Source organism: Oryx dammah, unplaced genomic scaffold (genome assembly GCF_014754425.2).
Source record: "Oryx dammah isolate SB20612 unplaced genomic scaffold, SCBI_Odam_1.1 HiC_scaffold_29, whole genome shotgun sequence".
Lineage (NCBI taxonomy): Eukaryota > Metazoa > Chordata > Mammalia > Artiodactyla > Bovidae > Oryx > Oryx dammah.
The window spans coordinates 35,351,929-35,377,521 of NW_024070213.1; the positions used below are offsets into that span (position 1 = coordinate 35,351,929).

Below are 25,593 nucleotides of genomic sequence, written 5' to 3' on the forward strand. Positions count from 1 at the left end.
CAATAGGCCTCCTGAGTGTCTTTCATCCCACCCTCTTCTCATTCACTGCATAGCTTGTATAACTATCTGCTCTCTCTGGTTTGTATACTCATCACTGCTACCAGTCAGAATCTAAGTCCCCTGAGAGCTGATTTCATACTGCTTTCCCTCACTGCTGTATTCCTAGTATCTAGTACAGTGCCTGACATCTGGTAAAGCTCTCAAAAAGACCGTATAATTGAATTAAAAACTGAATGAGAGACTCAGATCCCTTAGTCCACAAGTGGGCTTCCTTGGTGGCTCAGTGGTAAAGAATCCACCTGCTAATGCAGGAGATGAGGCTTTGATCCTTGGGCCAGGAAGATCCCCTGGAGAAGGAAGTGGCAACCCATTCCAGTATTCTCACATGGAAAATCCCACAGACAGAGGAGCCTGGCAGGCTACAGTCCATGGGGTCGAAGAGTTGGACACGACTTAGCAACTAAACAAATCCACAAGTGGCAAACTATGGTTCGTAAGTTGCATTCTGCCTGCTGGTAAATTTTGGTTGGCATGCTGGATGTTTTTAAAATTTTTGAATGAGTTGTCAATTTTTAAAAATTAGATTTCACAATGTTTTAAATTAAAAAATTCAGACATTTTGAAATAGTGGAGGAATAGGAAATTTAGTGCCTGTAATCCCAACTGGAAAGTCAACAGAGGTAAGTAAGAGCTTACCAGATCACCAGATACTCCCAGCCTCATCTGCCCCTACATCACCCATTTTTGCTTGATCCTAAAGGTGGTTTGGGTTTTGGCCCTGGTATCTAATGTCCTACATACATCATGGTCACGTAATTACTAAAAACCCTGCCCTCCTGTACTGCTGTTACTACTAAATCTTGGACTATGTCTTTACAGATAAATTAGAACAAGAACATACCTTTATATTATTCTTGCATTATGACATGGAAAAATTAAACAATTAAGAGCAAAAACTGAATTTCCTAGATACCAGAAAAAAATCTAGGTGAGTGTTTAAAGATATCAAGGTAATGAAAAAAATTATCATTAAAACATTAGAAAGCAAATGATCCAGGATAAAGGAGATGTAACTACTATGACTAAGATTTGTTGACCTTAATTAAAATTCACAAAGAAAAAAATGAAACCCAACTGAAGAATGGACAGACACATTTTCAAGCAATTCAGAGAATAAGTAGAAATGACCAAATAACATATTAAAAGACAATTCATTTTATTAGGAATCCAAAACATGTGGATTAAAATGAAATTCCTTTTCATCTACCTCATTAATTTACTCAACAAACATGTGTTGAGTGGTCACTGTGTTCCTGACACTATTCAACTTGGTGAATCTTTATTTAAATGGTAATAATTTTAGGATTCAGTAAGATGATTACCATCACATGGTAAAAAACAATTTTATAATGTGCATCAAGAACCATAAAATAGTTACTACCATGAAACCTAGTAATTAAACTTCTTGGAATTTATCCTAGGGAAATAGTCAGTGCAGCAGACAAACATTAATGTATGAGGATGTTAATCATAGCATAATTTATAATATCAAAAACATTAGAAATCTAAATGTCTAACAATAAAAAGTGATTAAATAAATTATGGTGCAATAAAATGGTGAACAATTATGCAGACATTAAAACTGTGTTTTCAAAGACTATTTAATGACATGGGGAAATGATGATGAAAAAATTTAAAGCCCATATTTAAAAATAATTTCATATATCTAATTAAAGTGATCCATTCTTTCTTGCCTTAAGAGCCAGGAGTTACTTTTGCTTTCCACAGGCAAGCTATCTAATACTTCTCCAAATACTGCAAGGCACATAACATTTCCCATTTCTCCATATGCTTCTCAATTCTAGTAGGTACTGAAATAAACTGTCTCACATGTTCACTGAAGCATTATTCACAATAGCCAAGACATGGAAGCAATGTAGTTGTCTTTCAATCAATGAATGGACAAAGAAGATCCAATATAGATATACAATGGAATCTTATTCAACCATGAGGAAGAAGGAGATATTTGCAACAACCTGGATGAACCCTGAGAGCACTATGTTCAATGAAATAAGTAAGATAGAAAAGGACAAAAGCTGCATGAGATCACTTATATGTGGAATCTAACATGACAAACTCAGAGAAGCAGAGAGAGAGTGGTGTTTACCAGGGTTTGGGAGGCGAGGGAAAAGGGAAGTATGGGAGTCAAACTCCCAGTTGAAAGATTAACAAATTCTGCGGATCTAATGTATAGCCCAGTCATTAGAGTTAGTGATATTGTATCATAAACCTGAAAGTTGCAAAAAGAGTTGATCTTAAATGTTCTCAACACAAAAGAAAAATCGCAATCATGTGACTAAACTGGGTATTAACTAATGTATCAAATCAACATACTTACACCTTAAACTTACACAATATTATGTGTCAATTATATCTTAATAAAACTGGGTAAGAAAATAAAATTAACACAAAATAAAGCCTCATAAAAACAGAACTGCCACATGGAATCAAAGAAACAATGTGTGTGTGTTAGTCACTCAGTCGTGTCTGACTCTGTGTGACCCCATGGACTGTAGCCCTCCTTGCTCCTCTGTCCATGGGATTTTTTTTAGGCAAGAATACTGGAGTGGGTAGCCATTCCCTTCTCCAGGGGATCTTCCCAACCCAGGAATCGAACCCAGATCTCCTGCATTGCAGGTGGACTCTTTACCATCTGAGCCACCAGGGAAGCCCTAAAAAGCAATAGGACTTCATATATGTTAAACTTACCTAAAGTACTGAACACTATTCTAGATTTCATGCAATGCCTGTTTTATAGAAAGACAGGAATAAAGAGAAGGAATAGGAAGAAAGTAGAATATAAAAGACCAAAGCTAGAGCAGAGAGAGGAGGCAGAGATGCATGAGAAGAGCATGTGAAGGGCAGAAAATGTAAAAGGACACATAGCTGAATTTTAAGGAAATTACTCTGCATGACACTATGGTATTAGAACTTAAGAAATTCCCCTTTTCAGGTATTGATAGTTCTATGTAGATCAGACAAGACGCTTACAAGAAGCATTATTTGTTTCTGGTAACACCAACCACAGGAAGGGCCAAAAAGGATGTCCTGGTAGAAAAAGCAGAACTACCCAACTACCATGAAAAGAATAACAACAAAAATTGAAAGTCTGAGGGCACCAAAATAGACTGTCTGTGCAAAAGATGATTATAGTAAAACAAGGAGGAAGCTGAACCTCAGTTTTGGAATTACTGAACCGTGCAAAGGCAGAAACCAATCTGCACGGTCATCAGCATAACAGAGCCAAACAACTCCACATTCACAATGGATACAGCCAAACCTGGACCCCAGAAAACTCTTGGAGCACAGCTACATGGCTACTTCTGAAGCAAGGCTTACAACCACTGTCTCTGGCATTTGTGCCTCAGTGTGGAGGCTATTTGGACAACAGATTCATAAGGAAGGAATTCAGCAACCATCTCTGCTTCCTAAGAAACCAGTACAATATCCTGGCCTAGAGAAAGCCAAGGAAGTCACTTTAGGAAAGATCAGAAGAGCATGGGTTGGCCTCTCTGCTGAGTGAAAACTGAATTTTTCATTAAAGCTAGTGGGAGGAGCCACCCCATAGAGGATCCTGGGTCATTGTAAGAAAGAGAGCAGGCCGTTGCTTAATCACCCTGTAGGTTATATACACTGTTCCACACATCGTGCATTCCTGTCCTAGACTCCTGTGGACTCTCGTTTCATGTTTACACTCTTACAATTTAATCACAAGGCCTTAAGGATTCCAGATCTCCTTCCCTCACTCAGTCTGACACTCTCCCTCTTCCTGAAGTCCAATTTTATTTATGTGCCTATATATTGTACCATCGCAGCTCTGCATATTACTGCTTTTCTAACATTTTGTTTTGGGGGAGATTCAGAAATCTCCATTCAGGCCATTTTCACATTTATCTCTGTTTCAGTAAGTAGTTTTTAGCTCTTCGTTACTTTTTTTTAACAGGTAGTTCTGAATTCCCACTCTTTGGACAACTCCACCATCATCGTTGAATCTGTTTCTCTTTAAGCACTTTCATAAACTCAAATCCATCAAAATCATTGACATTATGCTGTCTTCATTTTTAACCTCTTTCATAATTTAAATCATTATCTTTCAATCTAAGAGTAGCTTTTGTATTCTTTATTCTTATTCTCCACTCTTTTCAACATTCACCTTAATTTGTCTTAAAAATCTGTATTCTTGGGATTTCCCTGGCTGTCCAGTGGTTAGAACTCTGAGCTCCAATGCAGGGGACACAGGTTTGATTCCTGGGTTAGGGAACTGAGATCCCACATCCCACATGTCATGTGGCATGGCCAAAAAAAAAAAAAAACAAAAAAAAAAACCCTAATCTCTACTCTGGTATTTAATCTACTTAAAACTGAACTGACCAAATATGGGTCTTTCCTGACTATTTTTATTGTTATTCATAACTGGTAACATGAGATTACATTTTTAAATGTCATCTCCACGGGTTCGAGGTAATTTGTCTCAAACATCTACTCTTCTATTTGTCTCAGGGGTGACTTGGCTGGTCGGGTTGTTCACTTCCAACTTGAAAGACACATGGTTAGATCTTGCTCATGTAGCTGCTTGCTCAGGCAGCGGAATAACCTTTCCAGGCAGAGCGAGACTAGCTTTCAGTCAAAAGAACACAATGGGTGGCTGTACTCCCTGACTTCCTTCTAAAACTTATTACTGCTCACTCTGCTCTTCTCTTTTTCAGTCGTGTTCCTTCCACAACGTTGCAGCTTCTGAAATAACTTCTTGCTCATGTACACGTGCTGTGTCACTCTATTTCTATCTTTGTTGTAGAAGCCAGTATGATTTTAATGGTCAGTTTGTGATTTTTTTCCCTCTCTACTCTCATTCACTCTCTGGACAGTCCTTTTCTGGCTTGACTCAATTGCTGTCACCCAATTTCTTTCTCTCTAAAAGCATACCTCTTCCACATCTTAAATCTCTGTGTTCTACTTGCTTCAGTGTATCTCTTCATCTTAGCTTTCAGTTCCTCAATACTTAAAATTCTCTCGTCTTCCTAGCTATAACCCGTTTGCCCTGAGCTTTTCTGTTCTATATATGAATTTTGCTATACTGTGAGAAGGTTCCCTGATGGCTCAGCAGGTAAAGAATCCACAAACCATGCAGGAGATGTGCAGGAGATGTGATGCTAGTTTGATCCCTGGGTTGGAAAGATCCCCTGGAGAAGGGAAGCAACCCACTACAGTATTCTTGCCTGAAAAATCCCACTGACAGAGAAGCCTGATGGACTACAGTCCATAGGGTTCCAAGAGTTGGATGCAGCTGAGAACATACTGTGAGAGACCTAAAAATCTTCTCAATGGTGCAAACTATACTATAAAATTATTGCAGCTTCTTGTGTTAATATCTTTTAGAATTTGACTCCTTTTTGAACTTTTTATAAAAATTATACTCAAGGTTACATACCTTAGGCAGTTATGTATGAGGACAGAGATGGGTAAGAATCATCTAAAGAGGAAATTTTTAATACTTTAAACTTACACAGTGCTATATGTCTATTACATCTCAATAAAACTGGAACAATTTTAAAAATAGAAAGTTAATCTATCCAGAGTCTTATTTATATCTACCAATGTTTGTTCAATTACCTGATAAGATATACAGGGAAGCAGGAAAAGGTAGAGATTGTCAATGGGGCAAAATGACTAGCAAGACAGTCTAGAAATTTAGACTTTATTCTGTAAAAAAGTGAGAGCTATATAGATAATCGCTATATGATGTGAAGAACTGACTCCTTGGAAAAGACCCTGATGCTGGGAAAGATTGAAGGCAGGAGGAGAAGGGGATGACAGAGGATGAGATGGTTTGATGGCATCACCAACTCGACGGACATGAGTTTGAGCAAGCTCTGGGAGCTGGTGATGGACAGGGAAGCCTGGCATGCTGCAGTCCATGGAGTTGCAAACAGTTGAACATGACTGAACAACTGAACCGAATTGATATAGATAGTCAAATGGACATACGTACATCTCAATTTTTTAACTTCTAAAACAACTCTGCATTAGAAGATGCAAGTTTAAAGTGGATCTTCAGGTTAAAAGAACTAAATGTGTCAAATAACACTAACCAAGCACCTGTTTTCATACTAACACAAAATAGAAATGGTTTTCCTTTGAAAGAATGTGAATTTAGCTTCATATTTTTTAGAAGTCCAGTAAAAACAGTTAGAGGCTGTCACTTTACAGGTTCTGCAGGAAATACGCTAGCCTATAATTCAAAGAGGCCAGAAGTCTGTTTAGACCTGAATGCATCCCTTCCTTTACACTTTCTGTCTTCTCAGGAGCCTCTGTCCTCTCTGATTCCAGACTTCCATCTGTTGCCATGGATACCTATTCCTCAGGCTCTGACATGGGATTCTCTCCTCCTTGCTGGCCCAGTTTTTGGTACCAAGTACTGTTTTCTTACGGAACAGCTCTGACCACAGCCCTAGGGGCACTCTGGGAGCTTTTTCTTCTCTTGACTCAGAGCAAGGGACACAAGCACTGAATAAATGGAAGGACCAGATCTTGAAAGTATTGACAGCAAGCCATGACATAAGATGAGACTGATAAGATTAGCAAAACAATACAAAGATAGAAAAAAATGTGATACCTGATGGGCCAAGATATAGATATTGTGTCCAACATCCTTTGGGGAAACATCATCATCTCCGCCCTCATCATCCCCATGATCGCATTCCAATCCTTGGTTATAGGCATTCTTCATCACATCCACCTATCAAAAAACCAATAGGAACATCAAGACCTGAAATGCCACAAACAACATGCATTTGTCTCATTTATGGGGTATAATAAAAAACTGGAATGCCTCCTAAGACCTGAAAAATATACAAGAATTCTAAATGAAAACGGCATTGGAAACCTTCTTCATTTAAATGATTATGGAATTATTTTCCTACAAAATTCTCTGTTTTCCTTGGAAATTTTGGCTTTGATTTTTGAAAGTTGACAGTGCTAAAGTTCCCATGAACTAGGAGACTTTGGAACCCTGATAAGCATCCATTATTTATCAAGAGTCCACTAATAGCAAGAACACATGGTGCTGGACAGACACCATCCTCTGCCTGAGGACCAATGGTGGATATGACAGAGTTTCTGCCCACAGGGAGCTTACCATCCAGTGGAAGAGTCAGCAAGAGGCCAGCGTAACAGTCCTGCCTGCAGCAGGAATAAGTGTGAGGCACTCAGTAACCACAGGGCAGGGGCATTAATTCAGGCAGGAGGTTGAGGATGGGCCTCAAGGGGGAAGTGGATGATGGGACAATAGTGTTGTAGATAAAGGAAATGATATTTTTAAAGGACCATTGTGCAGAGTTGCTGTTGAATGAAAACATAACTCACCACCCGCATTTAACTATGAGGATGAGGAAGTATCTTGCTCTTCCTAGCCCACTGCCTTGCAGATACTATGCTGTCATTAAATATATGTTAAATCAAATTATACCTTATCTTCCTTTTTATCTACATTCTTCCACTCTGTTCCTTACTATTAAAGAGAGCAAAAGAGGTCCTTCATACGTCATATTTCCCTACCCTCCCTGCCTCTCTGCTCTTCTCCCAATCTTCCATGTTTCCTGTTAACATTACACATTGCTTCCCTATCCCTTCCCTGTACCTCCTGGGCCCACAGTTTGTTCTAATATTTAGCAAATGCTCTTTCACATCAATGAACTTATCCTGCTTGCACATTAAAAGTGTCTTCATAGAGTTGCCCATAGCACCAACAGGGGTACTCAAACAACTAGGACTTAGTTATTAGGGGACTGGCTATACAGTTTGAGAATGTTCTCAATGCTTTTGAAACTCAGTGCTGTTAAAGCATGCTGATATTTCTTCATAATTCCCATGTCACAGTGAGGAGGAAAATATAACCTCCCCAATAGGAAGACAACACTAATGATCTCTGGGGATTTCCCATCAGGTCTCCATGCAATTTTCTCCAGGCTGAACACTGTGTCATGTTTCACTAAGGACAACTGCAAAAGATACTTATTTTGCTTTTATCTGCAGAAAGAGGTATAAATATAATTTTTGAGGGGTACAAACATTTTTATTTATCTTCCTTACATGTATCCTAATACACAAACTAAAGCAAACATTTTTAGGGGGCAAAAATAATTTGCAGATAGTTCAGTCAAGTGTAACAAGCCAGTTAAGAAAAGTATTTAGAGTGGACAAACCAATGAAATCATAAGGACCCAAATCACACGGGCCTTTGCGTTCATAAGCCTTCTGAGGTATCAGTAATGGCAGGTGGTGATGCGCCATCAATGTCTCGGCAGAGCAGGGAAAGCCTTCAACTTTTCCCCTGACATGTATACTACACACTGTCCCTTTTAGGTTACACATTATTGACATGATTTTCAAAAGTGCTCTTACCAGTTCTCTGGGTCTCATGTTGAAAAGAATCCTTTCTGCATTCTCGCTGTCATGCCTGCTTTCCATGATGGCCAGCAAAAGCTTGGAGGCATTGTTCTAAAGATACACATTGAGTTGATGCACGTGAAAAGTCTATTTCATGAATTAAGGATCTCCTGAATGTGTTTCAATTGAGATTATCAGGACTATTTTTTAAATCAAGCACAATCGTAAACTCCTACTTTTCAGTTAGCTTATTAACATTTTAAAAGAGAATGTTTAATTTTATTGTCAACACAAAGATAAAAGCAATGAGTCATTTGAGATACGTTATAAAGGAAATTTTAAATATTGCTATAAAGGCATTTTAAACACAAAATTGACTTTATATATAATACATTAAAATATAATCATATCTTCCTTCACTGTTTCCTAAGTAGGCCTTTTTATGAAGACAATCTAACAAGACAGTAAGGTGAAACAGTATCAATGACATATTTTACAAAAATGGCATATAGTTCATTAGAATTTAGCATAATTGTTTTTAACATGAAACATCAACTCATAGCAAATCAAAATCTTAAATAAATTTGATCAATAATTAGTGAGAATTAATTTAAAAAATTCTAAATTCATGAGTTAGAAACAAAATATAAATTTATTGATAACCGTTTAGACTCTCTACATGGTAATATATGTATGCAACATTTTAACAAGTTGGGTTGTAGAATATTTTCTACTTTTTGTTTAATAGAAAATAAAAACAGTTCATGTTGTCTTTGGTGCTTCCTAATTTGGTTTTAAAAATATATTCTCTCAAACATGTTTACCTATAGAAGAAATCTTAAATGATTCTGATTCAGCCAATTTATTATACAAAATGGGTACCACACAGTTACAGACAGTCTTATAGCACAAAGCACAATATCCTCAACGTTTGGAATGATGCTCCATTTTTAATTTCTACAGATTTGCACAAATCCTAAAATTCCCTTTTTATAATCCAGCATCCCACACAAACAACATATCTTTTAAAAAGTAAGGTTCTAGAGTTAGTGAAGACCTTACATCTTTAGAGCAATCTGAACTGACCCAATATAATCAAAAGCTAAAACCCTGGCAACACTAACAGTACTCTCTCTAATGAACTTCATTCAGCAGGCCCAATACAAATTAGCTTAAAAATACATCCAATTTCAGAATATTGGCAATATGGTGTTTTTCCTAACCAATCTTTTTCATACTATCTTGGGGGAATAGAAATCTTGTAAATGACCTATGAAATCTAAATCAGTTTGAAAGTTCAAGAGATTATATATGCTAAGAAATCTAATTTTTATGTGTTAATAAAGGATTCTCTTCCAAAAGAAGCGAGAGTCCCTAGACCAAAAAAAAAAAAAACAAAAAAACCCAACAACAACAGTAACAACAACAACAAAACCTACTTATTTTACAAATTCAGCAATTTATAGTCCAGGTCAGTTATGAAATGTAAATTAAAAGGGACAAGATATATATATATGAAAAAATTCATGAAATTGTATAGTAAATGAGTACAGTTAAATATACTTAAAATTATACTCAAGTAATTAATTTTAAGAGTAAATGATATATAATAAAACCTTAACATTTTTTTCATATGGCATCTCTATAATGTTCCAGGGAATTTACAATTAAAAGCATCCTACATACACCTTCTAAAATTTGCCAGTATACTATATCATTCTGTCTTACAAACATTGTTCTTATACTGGTCGTTATGTACAAAGCCTCATGGATTATTTAGAAACATACACTCATCTCTCTTAGTAAAATATTATAAATATTTCAATTCAAATTCATTCATTTTCTATTTTACATATACCTTGACCTATCTAACTGTCATATTTTGAAAAGGTAACATAAATGAAATTTTAAATGACCCTTTTTTCAAAACAGATTTTCATTTGAATAGCTAAGAATATCTTCATACAAATAAGTCATACCTTATCATTTAGGGTTCCTCCTCATAGGTTTGAATGTGTAAATAATCTGTATGTTTATACTTTGTTTTAGTTTATTTTCTAGAGGTTTTTTTTTTTTTGATGTGGGCCATTTTTAAAGTCCTTACTGCATTTGTCACAATATGGCTTCTGGTTTATGTTTTATTTTTTTGGCCATGACATGTGCGATCTTAGCTCCCCAACTAGGGATTCAACCCACAACCCCTGCATTGGAAGGTGAAGTCTTAACCACTAGAGTGCCAGGGAAGCCCCCTACACTTTGTTTTAAGTTGATGACTCCTTCAGTATTTCTCCCAGTTAAGTTATATCTATTAAACATGAGATTTAAAGGTGTAAGTCTTCAGATAAATGAAAGATTAAAAAAAACCCAAAATCTAAGGCTTCAAAATGCTGTTTCTTTCTGAAATATGGTTAAAGATGAATTCAAGATGAAATAATTTTTTCTCTAGTAACTCAAATTAAGCTATCATATAGGCCAGGCTGACTTTGCTAACTGAAGAATGAAGTTAATGAGGAAAAGGACACAAGTGCAGTCTACCTGAGAATCACCTTCTTTCTCATTTATGAAGAGAAAGATCCAAAGCTGATACCTATTGCAAATAAAAATAGTGAAAACACACAAACATAACTCTGTTTGCTTATTAAGAACCATCAGCATAATCTCCACATAGGTAGGACATATATGTATTTCATTATGTAATCTAAATCTATATTTAGAAACAACTATAAAAATACCATTTCTATCCATCTTGGCTATCAATTTACCTATAAAAGGTAAACTTTATCCTCTGTGATATTGGATCAACCCTATGTTTACGGAAAAATTTTAAATAAGCAATGTTTTTAGTTCTAACACCTAACACATGCAGTCTTTAATAATTCATCTCAATTGAATATAATGTCTTCTTATTTGGAACTATATAGTTTCTTGTGTATATTCACTTATTTATTTCCATTTGAACAAAAAGTTGAAGAAATTTTTTTCAAAATGCCATTGTGCTCCTGACTTCTGATAAATGGAACTGCTATAAAGTATGCACATGATTTAAGCTAAAGCAACTTCTCAAAGGAGGGTTCCCTGGTGGCTCAGCAGTAAAGAATCTGCCTGCAATGCAGGAGATACTGGTTCGGACCCTGGGTCAGGAAGACCCCAGGGAGAAAGAAATGGCAACCCATTCCAGTATTCTTGTCTGGAAAATCCCATGGACAGAGAACATGGGTCTGCAAAAGAGTAGGACATGACTTAGTAACTAAACAAAAACTTCTCAAAGGGAGCTTGAAAATGGCTTACCGTAATGGGGAAAAAAATAAATTCTAATATAAAAGAAAACAACTTTTAGAAAATAGACATAAAACGAAAACGGAGCCCTCTTCTACCAGTTTCATTAATCGTGACTTGAGAGATAGAATTCTATAGTCAAGATGAATTAAAAACATATGGCATAGTGAATGTTCAGCATCTTATGTTCCTCTGTATAATGAAAAATAGAAAAGAAAAGCAGTGAAACAAAGTGGCTGCTTAAAAACACTTATAGTAAGGTATCCTCAAGCCTTATTCGACACTTTCTCAGGAATTCAGCGCTCATGCTTTTACTATCCCTTTCTGTCAATTCATTACTTGAAAATATGATAATACCCTGCATTTTAGAAGACCTACTTGAACATTTAGAGTCAACTCTGAAAGTGAGTTTTATATAGAGAATGTCACTCTCCCCTTCTCCCCAGTGGGTTTATTTTACCTTTAGTTGGAGCACCAGGTCCATTCGATATTTACCAAGAGGGTTTATGTCATTTAGAATCAAAGCAATGATGATATCAATTCCATTAGATTCATGAGTAGCAATACATGTCTAGAAAACAAAATATTTTAACAATAACAGTCTATTTACAACATAAGAGCACTAGAGGCCATAACATAAAATAACAGAATCACCTTAGCTTTTTAACCTTTAAAATACAATTTAGATTTAACTTTGAGATTGAGTCTAATATGTCAAAGATTTAACTTTACATATTCTTTTACATAGAGTCTATTATTTGATTAGTGTTAATTAAATGACTTGTATGAAGAACACAGAGAAAGATATTGTATGAAACAGGTATCTTTTCAGGTGAAGCATTTTTGTAGAATTTCAAAAAACAATGCTTAAGTAAAACACTCGGTCTATAAATTTTTATCTGTCCTTCATTAGAGAAATTCTTTAAATTTAGAATTTTAAGATCTGATCAATTTTAAGAGAATATTCCTATTTATAAAAACCTTATGCCCAAGGTTTGTAAGTCAACTTTATCTGTAATGATGTGGCATCTTCATTTCTCTGCTATTTAATGCTAAATGAGTAACAATCTATGCTGTTGACTGTGCTGGGAATACAGTGACCTCCTGATATTTCAGACATCGTGTCAATTATGCTGGTTGAGGGAAAAGGTCAGCAGATTCCTTAAACTTAAGCAATTTATAGAGGAATCTGATTTGGGAAAAGTTTATAAAGTACCCTGAGAGATAAATGTCAGTATTTTGAAGGTTAGGGCCTACCGTGCTAGGACTCTGAATTTAATTCATTTTATACAACTTGAAAATCGGAAACTCATGGGTTGGAATTTGTGGAACATCTTACCATGCAGCACCCAGAATCAAAGGGGTTTGAAAAATTGAAACCCAGGTAAAATAAACGAGAAAGAGTAAAATCAAGGTAATTCTGAAAGGATTGTTATTTTTCAGGATGGGCTTCATTTCTCTCTTCACACAAGGAAATTTTTACTACCCTGACACCAAGGAGAGGTATCTTCCATTCATCTACATTTCCTGAGGTTCTTCTGATCATGACAGTGGTTGCTAAACTTAGAGGAAATCAATTTGCAGGTCATTTCTGAAATTTGCTAGCAATTTTCCTTCCTTCCACATATTTCCAGAGCACGGGGTTCATAGTAAGCTTATTTTTAGAGTATATGGGATTCATGCTATATTATTATTAATTTCTGTTTTTAGCTAACTTGAAAGTTTAGTAACTTTCAAAACTCAAGTTTCATTTTCTTAAAAAACCCAGAGTGGAGAATACATGCTTTCTATTATAGATTTACTTGATTTTAACCAACAACAAAATGAAATCCTTGAATCTGCATATATTTCCTTAACTTAAAATCAACAGTTAGATTTTCTTATATTATTGCCCTGGAAGAGTGAAATATAATACAAAGCAAAATCCACAAACTCTTTCACCATGTCACATGTACATTACAGGGGATAAAGATCGCCATAACAAATTATTTATGCCAATAACTGTCATGTTTTTATTCTACATACCTATGTATGTACATGTATGTGTGTGTACTTTGTACATATATGTCATATAATTTGCAATAGAAAAGCAATTACTTTTCAACATTTCTTTCCTGTATCAAGCACTGACATTTGGTCTCAGTGGTTTCTTTAAAATTTATATCCAGAATGTGTGTGATTTGAAAATTCTTCCTTCGACGGTGGATCCATGCTTGTGATGGTAGCTCTATAACATCTGTGTGGATGTGAAGTCAATAAACTCCAGGCTGCCCCCCGCCCTTTACCAACCCAAGTATTCTATCTTCTACTCCCTCTCTGTGTCTGTGATATCCAAGAAAATGGAATCAGAGACAAACACTCTGGAAGAGGAAGTTGAAACTTTGCCCTGGAAAATGTTATACAGTCGAAAGCACACTCTGTTTAGACTCAACCACAAGTCCTGAGTTTTAAGAATGACTCTACAACTTAAAGAGATTTCATTACTCTGGGACCCTGAACATCACTTAATTTCTGAGTCACAATCTAGCTATCAGCAAAATGGGAACAATATAACCTATGTGCTACATTTACTGTCAATATAAAGATGGTAATATACACAACCCAGCAGTGGAGCTGAAGAACCCAAAGGGAGCTGATGCCACAAATCCTGGAGAGACTGACTAAAAGGTAAAAACTGATCAATGATGAAAAAATGTATTGTACTCTGATTTTTATCTCAGATGTTTTCATGGGAATTTCCTTTTACAGTGAAATTAAATTAAAATATGGCATAGTATTTGCTAGTCCATAATTCAGTCTTTGTATGCATTGTTAGGGAAGTAAAAATATCTGGCAAAGTAAAAGAAAGATCTTTCAAATGCACACAAAGCTTGGCTCTTTCACCAACTTGATCCTTTGGCTAACCGGTCGGAATAATTTTCGTGAAGGACTGCTTTCAGTTACCTGATTTTCATGGCATGGACCTTGGCAATACTCAGTCAAGCTCTCCAGAGTCTGGTTGACCAGCACTACATTCTTCTCGTTGATGTAGAGACCCAAGAGTCCCAGGCCCCCTGTTGTACTTCCACAAATGCAATCCAAAAACTGAAGGGTCTCACAGACAAGGTTGTAATTGGTTTTGTTGTTTTGATTCCTCAGGAAGTGCTAAACAAAAAAAATATATATACCCAAGGCATTAAAAAAAAATCACTATGCTAAATGTTTTCAATTTTCTTTCTATGGGTGTTTTATCAACTCAAGAGGATCCCCATGGCAATGTGGAACAGACCTGCTCTTTTTTTTTTTTTCAGATTTTATTTTATTTATTTTTTTTACTTTACAATATTGTATTGGTTGTGCCATACATCAACATTAACCTGCCACGGGTGTACACATGTTCCCAATCCTGAACTCCCCTCCCACCTCCCTCCCCATACCATCTCTCTGGGTCATCCCAGTGCACCAGCTCTAAGCATTCTGTTTCCTGCATTGAACCTAGACTGGTGATTCGTTTCTTATATGATATTAGTCCATGGGGTCGCTAAGAGTCGGACACGACTGAGGGACTTCCCTTTCACTTTTCACTTTCATGCATTGGAGAAGGAAATGGCAACCCCCTCCAGTGTTCTTGCCTGGAGAACCCCAGGGACGGGGGAGCCTGGTGGGCTGCTCGTATGGGGTCGCACAGAGTCGGGCACGACTGAAGCGACTTAGCAGCAGCAGCAGCAGCAGCAGCAGCAGCAGCAGCAGCATACGTGTTTCAATGCCATTCTCCCAAATCATCCCTGCTCTTTATAAGGAAGTATTCACATTTATTACATTTCTCTTGGGATTAAGAAAAGAAATATATATTTTTTCAAGCATCTATATTTATCAATACAGTTCATAAAAACATTTCTCAATGTCATTATCTTAAAACTATATACAAAGGGCAAAAATAATTAAGTAACAGGTAAGGAGAAAAGAAAAAGGAAACCAGAAGAAGTTAATCTGGGAAAGAAGCAATCAAATAGTCAAGTAAGCAATCCCTTATAGTGCAGTCCCTACATAATGCAGCTCCAAATGACACAACCACCAACTGAAAATCACACCATACCAATCACAATGGGACTGGTTTAATAAAGAATTGTATATCCAAACACTGGGATACTTAGAAGCTATAAGCATGAGGTACTTCAGGGGGCTTTCCTGGTGATTCAATCACTGGGAATCTTCCCTGCAGTGCAAGAGATGCAGGTTTGATCCCAGGTCAGGGAAGGAAGATCCCACATGCAGTGGAGTAACGAAGTCCGCATAGCCTGTATGCTCCAGGGCCTGCCCATTACAACTAAAAGATCTCATACGATACAGTGAAGATCCTGTGTGTGCAACTAAGACTCAATGCAGCCAAATTAATAAATAACTACTTAAAGAAAAAGAAGGACGTACTTCAATATGTACTGACAGAAACACAATTTAGTAATAACTTAGACCTTTTAAAACTAACACCACAAAAAAGATGTCCTTTTCATTATAGGGGACTGGAATGCAAAAGTAGGAAGTCAAGAAACACCTGGAGTAACAGGCAAATTTGGCCTTGGAATGCAGAATGCAGCAGGGCAAAGACTAATAGAGTTTTGCTAAGAAAATGCACTGGTCATAGCAAACACCCTCTTCCAACAACACAAGAGAAGACTCCACACATGGACATCACCAGATGGTCAACACCAAAATCAGATTGATTATATTCTTTGCAGCCAAAGATGGAGAAGCTCTATACAGTCAACAAAAACAAGACCAGGAGCTGACTGTGGCTCAGGTCATGAACTCCTTATTACCAAATTCAGACTTAAATTAAAGAAAGTAGGGAAAACCTCTAGACCATTCAGGTATGACCTAAATCAAATCCCTTATGATTCTACAGTGGAAGTGAGAAATAGATTTAAGGGCCTAGATCTGATAGATAGAGTGCCTGATGAACTATGGACAGAGGTTTGTGACATTGTTCAGGAGACAGGGATCAAGACCATCCCCATGGAAAAGAAATGCAAAAAAAGCAAAATGGCTGTCTGGTGAGGCCTTACTAATAGCTGTGAAAAGAAGAGAAGTGAAAAGCCAAGGAGAAAAGGAAAGATACAAGTATCTGAATGCAGAGTTCCAAAGAATAGCAAGAAGAGATAAGAAAGCCTTCTTCAGCGACCAATGCAAAGAAACAGAGGAAAAGAATAGAATGGGAAAGACTAGAGATCTCTTCAAGAAAATTAGAGATACCAAGAGACCATTTCATGCAAAGATGGGCTCAATAAAGGACAGAAATGGTATGGAACTAACAGAAGCAGAAGATATTAAGAAGAGATGGCAAGAATACACAGAAGAACTGTACAAAAAAGATCTTCACGACCTGGATAATCACGATGGTGTGATCATTCATCTAGAGCCAGACATCCTGGAATGTGAAGTCAAGTGGGCCTTAGAAAGCATCATTATGAACAAAGCTAGTGGAGGTGATGGAATTCCAGTTGAGCTCTTTCAAATCCTGAATGATGATGCTGTGAAAGTGCTGCACTCAATATGCCAGCAAATTTGGAAAACTCAGCAGTGGCCACAGGACTGGAAAAGGTCAGTTTTCATTTCAATCCCAAAGAAAGGCAATGCCAAAGAATGCTCAAACTACTGCACAATTGCACTCATCTCACATGCTAGTAAAGTAATGCTCAAAATTCTCCAAGCCAGGCTTCAGCAATAAGTGAACCATGAACTTCCAGATGTCCAAGCTGGTTTTAGAAAAGGCAGAGGAACCAGAGATCAAATTGCCAACATCCACTGGATCATGGAAAAAGCAAGAGAGTTCCAGAAAAACATCTATTTATGCTTTATTGACTATGCCAAAGTCTTTGACTGTGTGGATCACAATAAACTGTGGAAAATTCTGAAAGATGGAAATAGCAGACCACCTGACCTGCCTCTTGAGAAACCTGTATGCAGGTCAGGAAGCAACAGTTAGAACTGGACATGGAACAACAGACTCGTTCCAAATAGGAAAAGGAGTACATCAAGGCTGTATATTGTCACCCTGCTTATTTAACTTCTATGCAGAGTACATCATGAGAAACGCTGGATTGGAAGAAACACAGCTGGAATCAAGATTGCCAGGAGAAATATCAATAACCTCAGATATGCAGATGACACCACCCTTATGGCAGAAAGTGAAGAGGAACTAAAAAGCCTCTTGATGAAAGTGAAAGTGGAGAGTGAAAAAGTTGGCTTAAAGCTCAACATTCAGAAAACGGAGATCATGGCATCTGGTCCCATCACTTCATGGGACATAGATGGGGAAACAGTGGAAATAGTGTCAGACTTTATTTTGGGGGGCTCCAAAATCACTGCAGATGGTGACTGCAGCCATGAAATTAAAAGACGCTTACTCCTTGGAAGGAAAGTTATGACCAACCTAGACAGCATATTGAAAAGCGGAGACATTACTTTGCCGACTAAGGTCCGTCTAGTCAACGCTATGGTTTTTCCTGTGGTCATGTATGGATGTGAGAGTTGGACTGTGAAGAAGGTTGAGCGCCAAAGAATTGATGCTTTTGAACTGTGGTGTTGGAGAAGACTCTTGAGAGTCCCTTGGACTGCAAGGAGATCCAACCAGTCCATTCTGAAGGAGATCAGCCCTGGGATTTCTTTGGAAGGAATGATGTTGAAGCTGAAACTCCAGTACTTGGGCCACCTCATGCGAAGAGTTGACTCATTGGAAAAGACTCTAATGCTGGGAGGGATTGGGGGCAGGAGGAGAAGGGGATGACAAAGGATGAGATGGCTGGATGGCATCACGGACTCGATGGACATGAGTCTGAGTGAACTCCAGGTGTTGGTGATGGACAGGGAGGCCTGATGTGGTACAATTCATGGGGTCGCAAAGTCAGACACGACTGAGCGACTGAACTAAACTGAATAACTTAGTAATTAACTTAGTAATAATTAATCTAGTAACTGTTGTTATTCAGTCACGAGGTCATGTCCAACTCTTTGAGACACCATTTACTACAGTGCAACAGGCTTCACTGCCTTCACCATCTTCCAGAGCTTGCTCAAACTCATGTCCATTGAGTTGGTGATGCCATCCAACCATCTCATCCTCTGTCGTCCCCTTCTCCTGCCTTCAATCTTTCCCAGCACTGGGGTCTTTTCCAATGAGTTGGCGCTTCCCATCAGGTGGTCAAAGAACTCGCATTTCAGCAGCAATCCTTCCCATGAATATTCAGGGTTGATTTTCTTTAGGATTGATTGTTTTGATTTCCTTGCTGTCCAAGGGACTCTCAAGAGTCTTCTCCAACACCAGAGTGCAAAAGCATCAATTCTTTGGCACTCAGCCTTCTTTATGGTCCAACTCTCACATCCATACATGACTACTGGAAAAACCATAGCTTTGACTAGATGGACCTTTGTTGTCAAAGGGATGTCTCTGCTTTTTAAGATACTTTCTTCGTTTGTCATAGTTTTTCTTCCAAGGAGAAAGCATCTTTTAATTTCATGGCTATAGTCACCATTCAGTGATTTTGGAGTCCAAGAAAATAAAATATGTCACTGTTTCCATTTTTCCCCATCTATTTGCCATGAAATGATGAGACCAGATGCCATGATCTTAATTTTCCAATGTTGAGTTTTAAGCCAGCTTTTTCACTCTTCTATCACTCTCATCAAGATGCTCTTTAGTTCCTCTTTGCTTTCTGCCATTAGTGTGCATATCGGGTGCATATCTGAGGTAGCTGATATTTCTCTTGGCAGTCTTGATTTCAGCTTGAGAGTCATCCAGCCCAGCATATCCCATGATGTTCTCTGATGTAAGTTAAATAACTAGGGTGACAATGTACAGCGTTGACGTATTCCTTTCCCAATTCCCTTCCCAATTCTGTTGTTCCATGTAAGATTCTAACTGTTGCTTCTTGACATGCATGCAGGTTTCTCAGGAGGCAGGTAAAATGGTCTCATATTCCCACCTTTTAAACAATTTTCCACAGTTTGCTGTGATCCATAGAGTCAAAGGCTTTAGCGCAGTCAATGAAGCAGAAGCAGATGTTGTTTTTTTTGGAATTCCCTTGCTTTTTCTATGACCTAATAGATGTTTGCAATTTGATAAGGTAACTACTAAAGGGCTTCCCAGGTAACACTAGTGGTACAGAATCCACCTGCCAGTGCAGGAGACGCAAGAGACATGGGTTCAGTCCTTGGGTCAGGAAGATCCCCTGGAGGAGGAAATGTCACCCCACTCCAGTATTCTTGTTTGGAAAATTGTATGGGCAGAGGAGCCTGCTGGGCTACAGTCCATCAGGCCACAAAGAGTCAGATACAAGTTGGCAACTGAGCACACACACGGGATTAACAAACACACACTACCATATATAAAATAGGGCTCCCCTGGTGGTTCAGATGGTAAAGAATCTGCCTGCAACGTGGAAGACCCAGGTTTGATCCTTGGGTCAGGAAGATGGTCTGGAGAAGGGAATGGGTACCCTCTCCAGTATTCTTGCCTGGAGAATTCCATGGAAGACGAGCCTGCTGGGCAATAGTCCAAGGAGTCACAAAGAGTTGGACATGACTGGGCAACTCACACTTTCACTTTCACATATAAAATAGATAAACATTAAGGATTTACTGTATAGCACTGGAAACTATTCAATATCTTGTAATCATCTTTAATGGAAAATAATTTTAAAAGATATGTGTGTGTATATATATATAAAATGGAATCATTTTGCTGTAGTCCTGACACTAACACAATATTGTAAATCAACTAAACTTCAAAAGCAAGAAAACCCTCTTCTATATTAATCTGTTTATAACAAAAATATACATTAACTCTGTTTATAATGCTGCTGCTAAGTTGCTTCAGTTGTGTCCGACTCTGTGCGACCCCATAGATGGCAGCCCACCAGGCTCCCCCATCCCTGGGATTCTCCAGGCAAGAACACTGGAGTGGGTGGCCACCTCCTTCTCCAATGCATGAAAGTGAAAAATGAAAGTGAAGTCGCCCAGTCGTATCCGACTCTTAGCAACCCCATGGACTGCGGCCCACCAGGCTCCTCCATCCATGAGACTTTCCAGGCAAGAGTACTGGAGTGGGGTGCCATTGCCTTCTCCATTGTTTATAATAGACATATATTAACTCTGTTTATAATAAAACATAAAGATACTCTGTATCCTCACTCAAGAAATATGAACTGAGTTGGCAATGATGATGGCCCTCCAAGTCTTACAAAACCCAGAAAGGTACAGATGAGGCAAAACTGACCTTATTCAACAAATCTCAGAGTCCTAAGGTTAGAGGATACCCACTGAGACTGAAGAGATGTGAGTTGAGGATGCAAAGAACGATACTGTAGGAATGCATAAAGGAATTTTCTTCTCGTTTTTCCCTCACCCAGATACCAAAATTTCTTCCCATTTCAGAAAAGTACTATTGTTCTTATTATCTCTCCAAAACAACTTGTTAGTTTTATCTGAATTTAATCACTATCATCACAGGCTGGATGCTCAGCTCTCACACAAAACAGAACAAGTACCTGCAGCTCCCGGTTGTGATTCTCACAGAGTAACTGCAGAAACCTCAAAATCGGCTGCATTATGGCAATGGCAGGGCTCATTGTTACTTCCTCAGTGGACTTGTCCTCGGCATTTCCCGCTTCAGGTCCTGCACACATGATGTCTATTTCTGGATCCATTTCTCTTCTGTATACACAGTATGCTTTGGATGTGGCTGAAGAAGCTTCTGTTAACTGCCCTTTCATTCCCTCTTTTAAATGTAATGATGAATCTCTTACTGAAAATAAAGCAGTACTCTTATATTTATGAATTAACTTCCATTTGCTAATTTAAAAAAGACAGTTACCCAAATTCTCTAACAACTGGATTTCAAATCACCTGACAAGAGGAGCAACAACTTTTCCCAAAAGAATCTGAAGGAGCAGCCAAAAAATTAAATATGCACTGGGATAGTTTTTTAAAAAGATCTTAATGCTTACCCCATTTTAGAAGGGCTCCTGTCTTTCTGATAAATATAAAATTAAGAGCTCTTAAAGACAAGAAGGTGAGAAAATAGTACAAAGTTCAAAATATTTATACAATTTGTTTTTACTATCCTGATGACTTTGTTATTCCAAATTCCAAGAATCTTTCATAGAGTTTAGTGCTATAATTCTGGTTCTTACAGTTTACATTTCATAAGCATTCAGAACGGATGGGTAGTTGTTCTTTGCTATGAATTTCACAATGAAATCAAATATTTTCATGTCACTAGTTGCTTTGCACTGATAATTCCTTGTTTGAGGCTGGGACAGAGAGAGCTGTTTGAAGGTCAATACCGTGACCACAATAATTCAAGGACAGTGTTCCATACACAGAGGCACAAGTGGCATAATTAGACTAAGGTAAGTGAGATGACAAAGATAAATGAGCTCTAAAAATTGTGTTAGCCTCTTTTCTCTGACTCATTCTCCCAAATACTCAACTAGTCCTTTACCTCTCATCCGTGGGCCAGATGTCATCAGTTCTGTGTCTTCATCCCTTTTTTTGTTACCTAAGTCGATGGTGTTAACTGTCACTGTTGATCTTATCTCTTTCTGAGCAGCCTTCATTCGGTCGTAGAGAACTTTGAAGAATTTTTCTGATTTTTTTTGTTCATGTAACTGCTGGTAGAAGGAATACTGCAAGAAAACATATTTTAAGACATCGACCCCCAAGGATGTTCGAAATAAACACAAGCATTATGGATAAAAGCCCATATTTAATGTGCTGTTCATGATTATTTCATAAACTGACAGCTTTACCAGTCTCCTATACTACTTACTGTGTCCTAATAATAGCTTATATTTGCTTAGTACTTTCCACTAAAATTCAACGTAATTTTATGTTATTGAAGTCACCTTTAGTGATTGTTTTAAAATTTCATAAGAACACTGTAAGAGTGGCATGCAAAGAGCTCTTTGATTTTTATATTATTATGAAGTCATGTTTTGTGCAGTACTGTGTATTGAGGTCCTACTGTGTTCCAGGCCCCATGCTGTGAAATGACAGAACACTCAGGAAAAATAGCTACAATTCCTGCCTTCATGACTCTGTAATCTAGATTGGAAAACAACCACTAATTCTGTGATCATCCTGGTAAATGTGAGCCTACAAAGTTATTTTTCTCTTTACCTAAATTATTGTATATTTAATTTAGACTGTGTTACCATGGCAGCCTCACTCATAGGGACCCACTGATAAGTAGGCACTAAGTCCCTTGGGTATTTTATTAGCTACATTGCTTTGCATAGGATCTAGGACAAGCTCACCATAAAATGCAAGAAGTGAACTCTGCTTCACAATCAATAATGATATGGAAAGGATTCAACAGTCAAAATATGATAAACACACATCTTTGGAAATAACGAACCTTGAGATCATCTGCCCTAATCATTGTCTGCTTGGAGAAGTATCCAGAAGAGGTATGAGTTAGGAAACGTGCTCTGAACAAGAAATTTTAAGTTATTAAGACTAAAACCATGGGACACACACAACACAAGAGAAATACAGTAAAAATAATTAATAAAGATAGTATTTCCAGTCACTGTACTGATATGAGAAGAGTTATATAAACTTGATGAGAGACAATGGGAAGAAAACATCTGAAGAAATAATGACTTCCAGATCAAGTAGAATTGACTATAATCCAATAGAGTAGACAATTTGGGGGAGTTTGGTTCTTACAGATACCCTTTCTGAAAGAGTGCCTGAAACCATGACTCACAGGTCCTGGGACTTGCAGGTGAGAGTTTGTCTAATGACATCAGGCCTGGAAATGGATACCTGTCTTGAAATTTCTGCTGTGGGTGATGCACATTCTCAAAGCGTTTTCATAAAGTCTTACAAGTCGGTTTCATACCTACAAGCAGGAAGCACTGGGCAGAGGGCTAGCAACAATTCAAGAAAGCAGGCCAAAAAGCCACAGTAACCATAGCAACCACGGTGAAACCATCAAGCTGGTTATTAATTCAGAGGATAAAGGCAAATTTCAGAGACCTCTGTGGTCCCATAAATTACACTTATGCTTGAACCCTAATATTTTCAATATAATGGCATTAGAAGGCAGAAAGTAATTCCTATGTATTAATGAGGAAGTTATAGAACTTTGTGGTTCTATTAACACAAAGTTTTATAATTTTTGTTGTTCCTTGACATGTATTATCTCATTGACTCTTTCAGGACAACTGTATGATGAATATAGCGTGCTTATTTCATTTTATATATCAATAAAATAAAGTTTGGTGAATGTAAATGACTTTCCCAATATTATATAATAGTAATAGAGACAGGATTTAAATCTAGATTCTCTGACTCTAAATCACTATATAAAATGACCCTTTAAGCTCAAAATAACAAATGATTTACATGGACTTTTAAAAACTAGAAAGGAAATCAATCCTGAATATTCACTGGAAGGACTGATGGTGAGGCTGAGGCTCCAATACTTTGGCCACCTTATGCAAAGAACTGACTCATTAGAAAAGACCCTGATACTGGGAAATATTGAGGGCAGGATGAGAAGCAGGTAACAGAGGATGAAACAGTTGAATGGTATCTCTGACTCATGAGTTTGAGCAAGCTTTGTGAGATGGTGAAGGACAGGGAAGCCTGGCATGCTGCAGTCCCTGGGGTCACAAAGAATTAGACACAACTGAGTGACTGAACAAAAACAACAACAAAGCTGAACAGTATGATTTTAATAAAGATAAATAGTATGCTTTTATAATATATATATAATCTCAAGAGGTAGCATAACAATTTAATCCCTCACAAAGGTGCAGGTTTTGGTTAGGAAACCACCTCCATAAGCTTCAGAGTATAAGGGAAAACTCCTCATTTTTTTTCAGGAGCCAAGGTGATAGATAAACAGTTCCATGCAATAGAGGAAGGACCTTCCCCCAAGAAGGATGGAGAACAACTAGAAATGAGAGGGCAGAGAAGAGAAATGAAGTGAGGACTCAGAGAGATGAAGTAATACTAGGGTGTAATGCAGGGTGATCAGTCAGTGAAACTTCCCAGGAGTGAGTAGACAGAAGGATATTTTAGAAAGGACATTTGAAATATTTATTATTTATTAGCTGCATCATATGGGGTCTTCTGTTGTGGCATGCAGGCTTAGTTGCTTCGCAGCATGTAGGATCTCAGTTCAACCACCAGAAATCGAACCCATGACCTCTGCATTGCAAGTTGGATTCTTAACCAGAGGACCACCAAGATAGTCCTGAAAGGAGATGTTTATAGCAGTTAAGAGCACAGACACTGGAGCCTGTCTGCATGGGCTTCAATCCTAGCTTGATTTCTAACCAGCTACGTGAGCTTATGTGTATCTCAGATTCTTCTTTGGTAAGATGAGATAGGATTCAAGTTCCTGCACAGGTTGTTGTGAGGATTAATCAAGCTAATACACAGAAAGCACTAAGAAGAGGGTCTAGTATTTAGGAGGCATTATTCTCATTGTTTCTATTATTAGTGTACAATTTGAAATTGTAATTTAACCATCTTCTTTCTCCTCCCCTCAACCAATTTTTAATTAAGTACATTTAAACATATAAATTGATTTATGTAGCTAGGAGGGTAAAACTTAAAAAAGGGCATCAGATCCCTAAATCAGGACTACAGAAGCTGGGTGTCAAGACAAACCCTGAACTAAGTAAGCAAGACAACAGTGGTCAATGAGACAATTAGAATATACATCCCCCTGGAGTTTGACAGAAGTCTTGGGGAGGGTAAGCATTCCAGCTGACCTCAATTAGACATCTTAGGGCCAGGAGCACACAGTTGACATCTGGGTTACACAATGATGTAGATAAGTAGAAATCTGGATAGTGCAAGGCTGGTAAACAAGACTGT

General features: G+C 37.7%; 1 protein-coding gene across 1 annotated transcript in view; it reads right to left on the reverse strand.

Annotated features, from left to right (window-relative positions):
- The window catches only part of ITPR2 (inositol 1,4,5-trisphosphate receptor type 2), a 594,002-nt gene that overhangs the window by 168,193 nt on the left and 400,216 nt on the right, over nt 1-25,593 (reverse strand). The window contains exons 40-45 of the mRNA XM_040234592.1: nt 22,199-22,382; nt 21,243-21,499; nt 14,665-14,865; nt 12,182-12,292; nt 8,461-8,556; nt 6,674-6,796 (exon numbers count right to left, since the gene is read on the reverse strand). Of these exons, the coding sequence (XP_040090526.1) occupies nt 6,674-6,796; nt 8,461-8,556; nt 12,182-12,292; nt 14,665-14,865; nt 21,243-21,499; nt 22,199-22,382 (972 nt within the window). The remainder of the gene's footprint in view (nt 1-6,673; nt 6,797-8,460; nt 8,557-12,181; nt 12,293-14,664; nt 14,866-21,242; nt 21,500-22,198; nt 22,383-25,593) is intronic.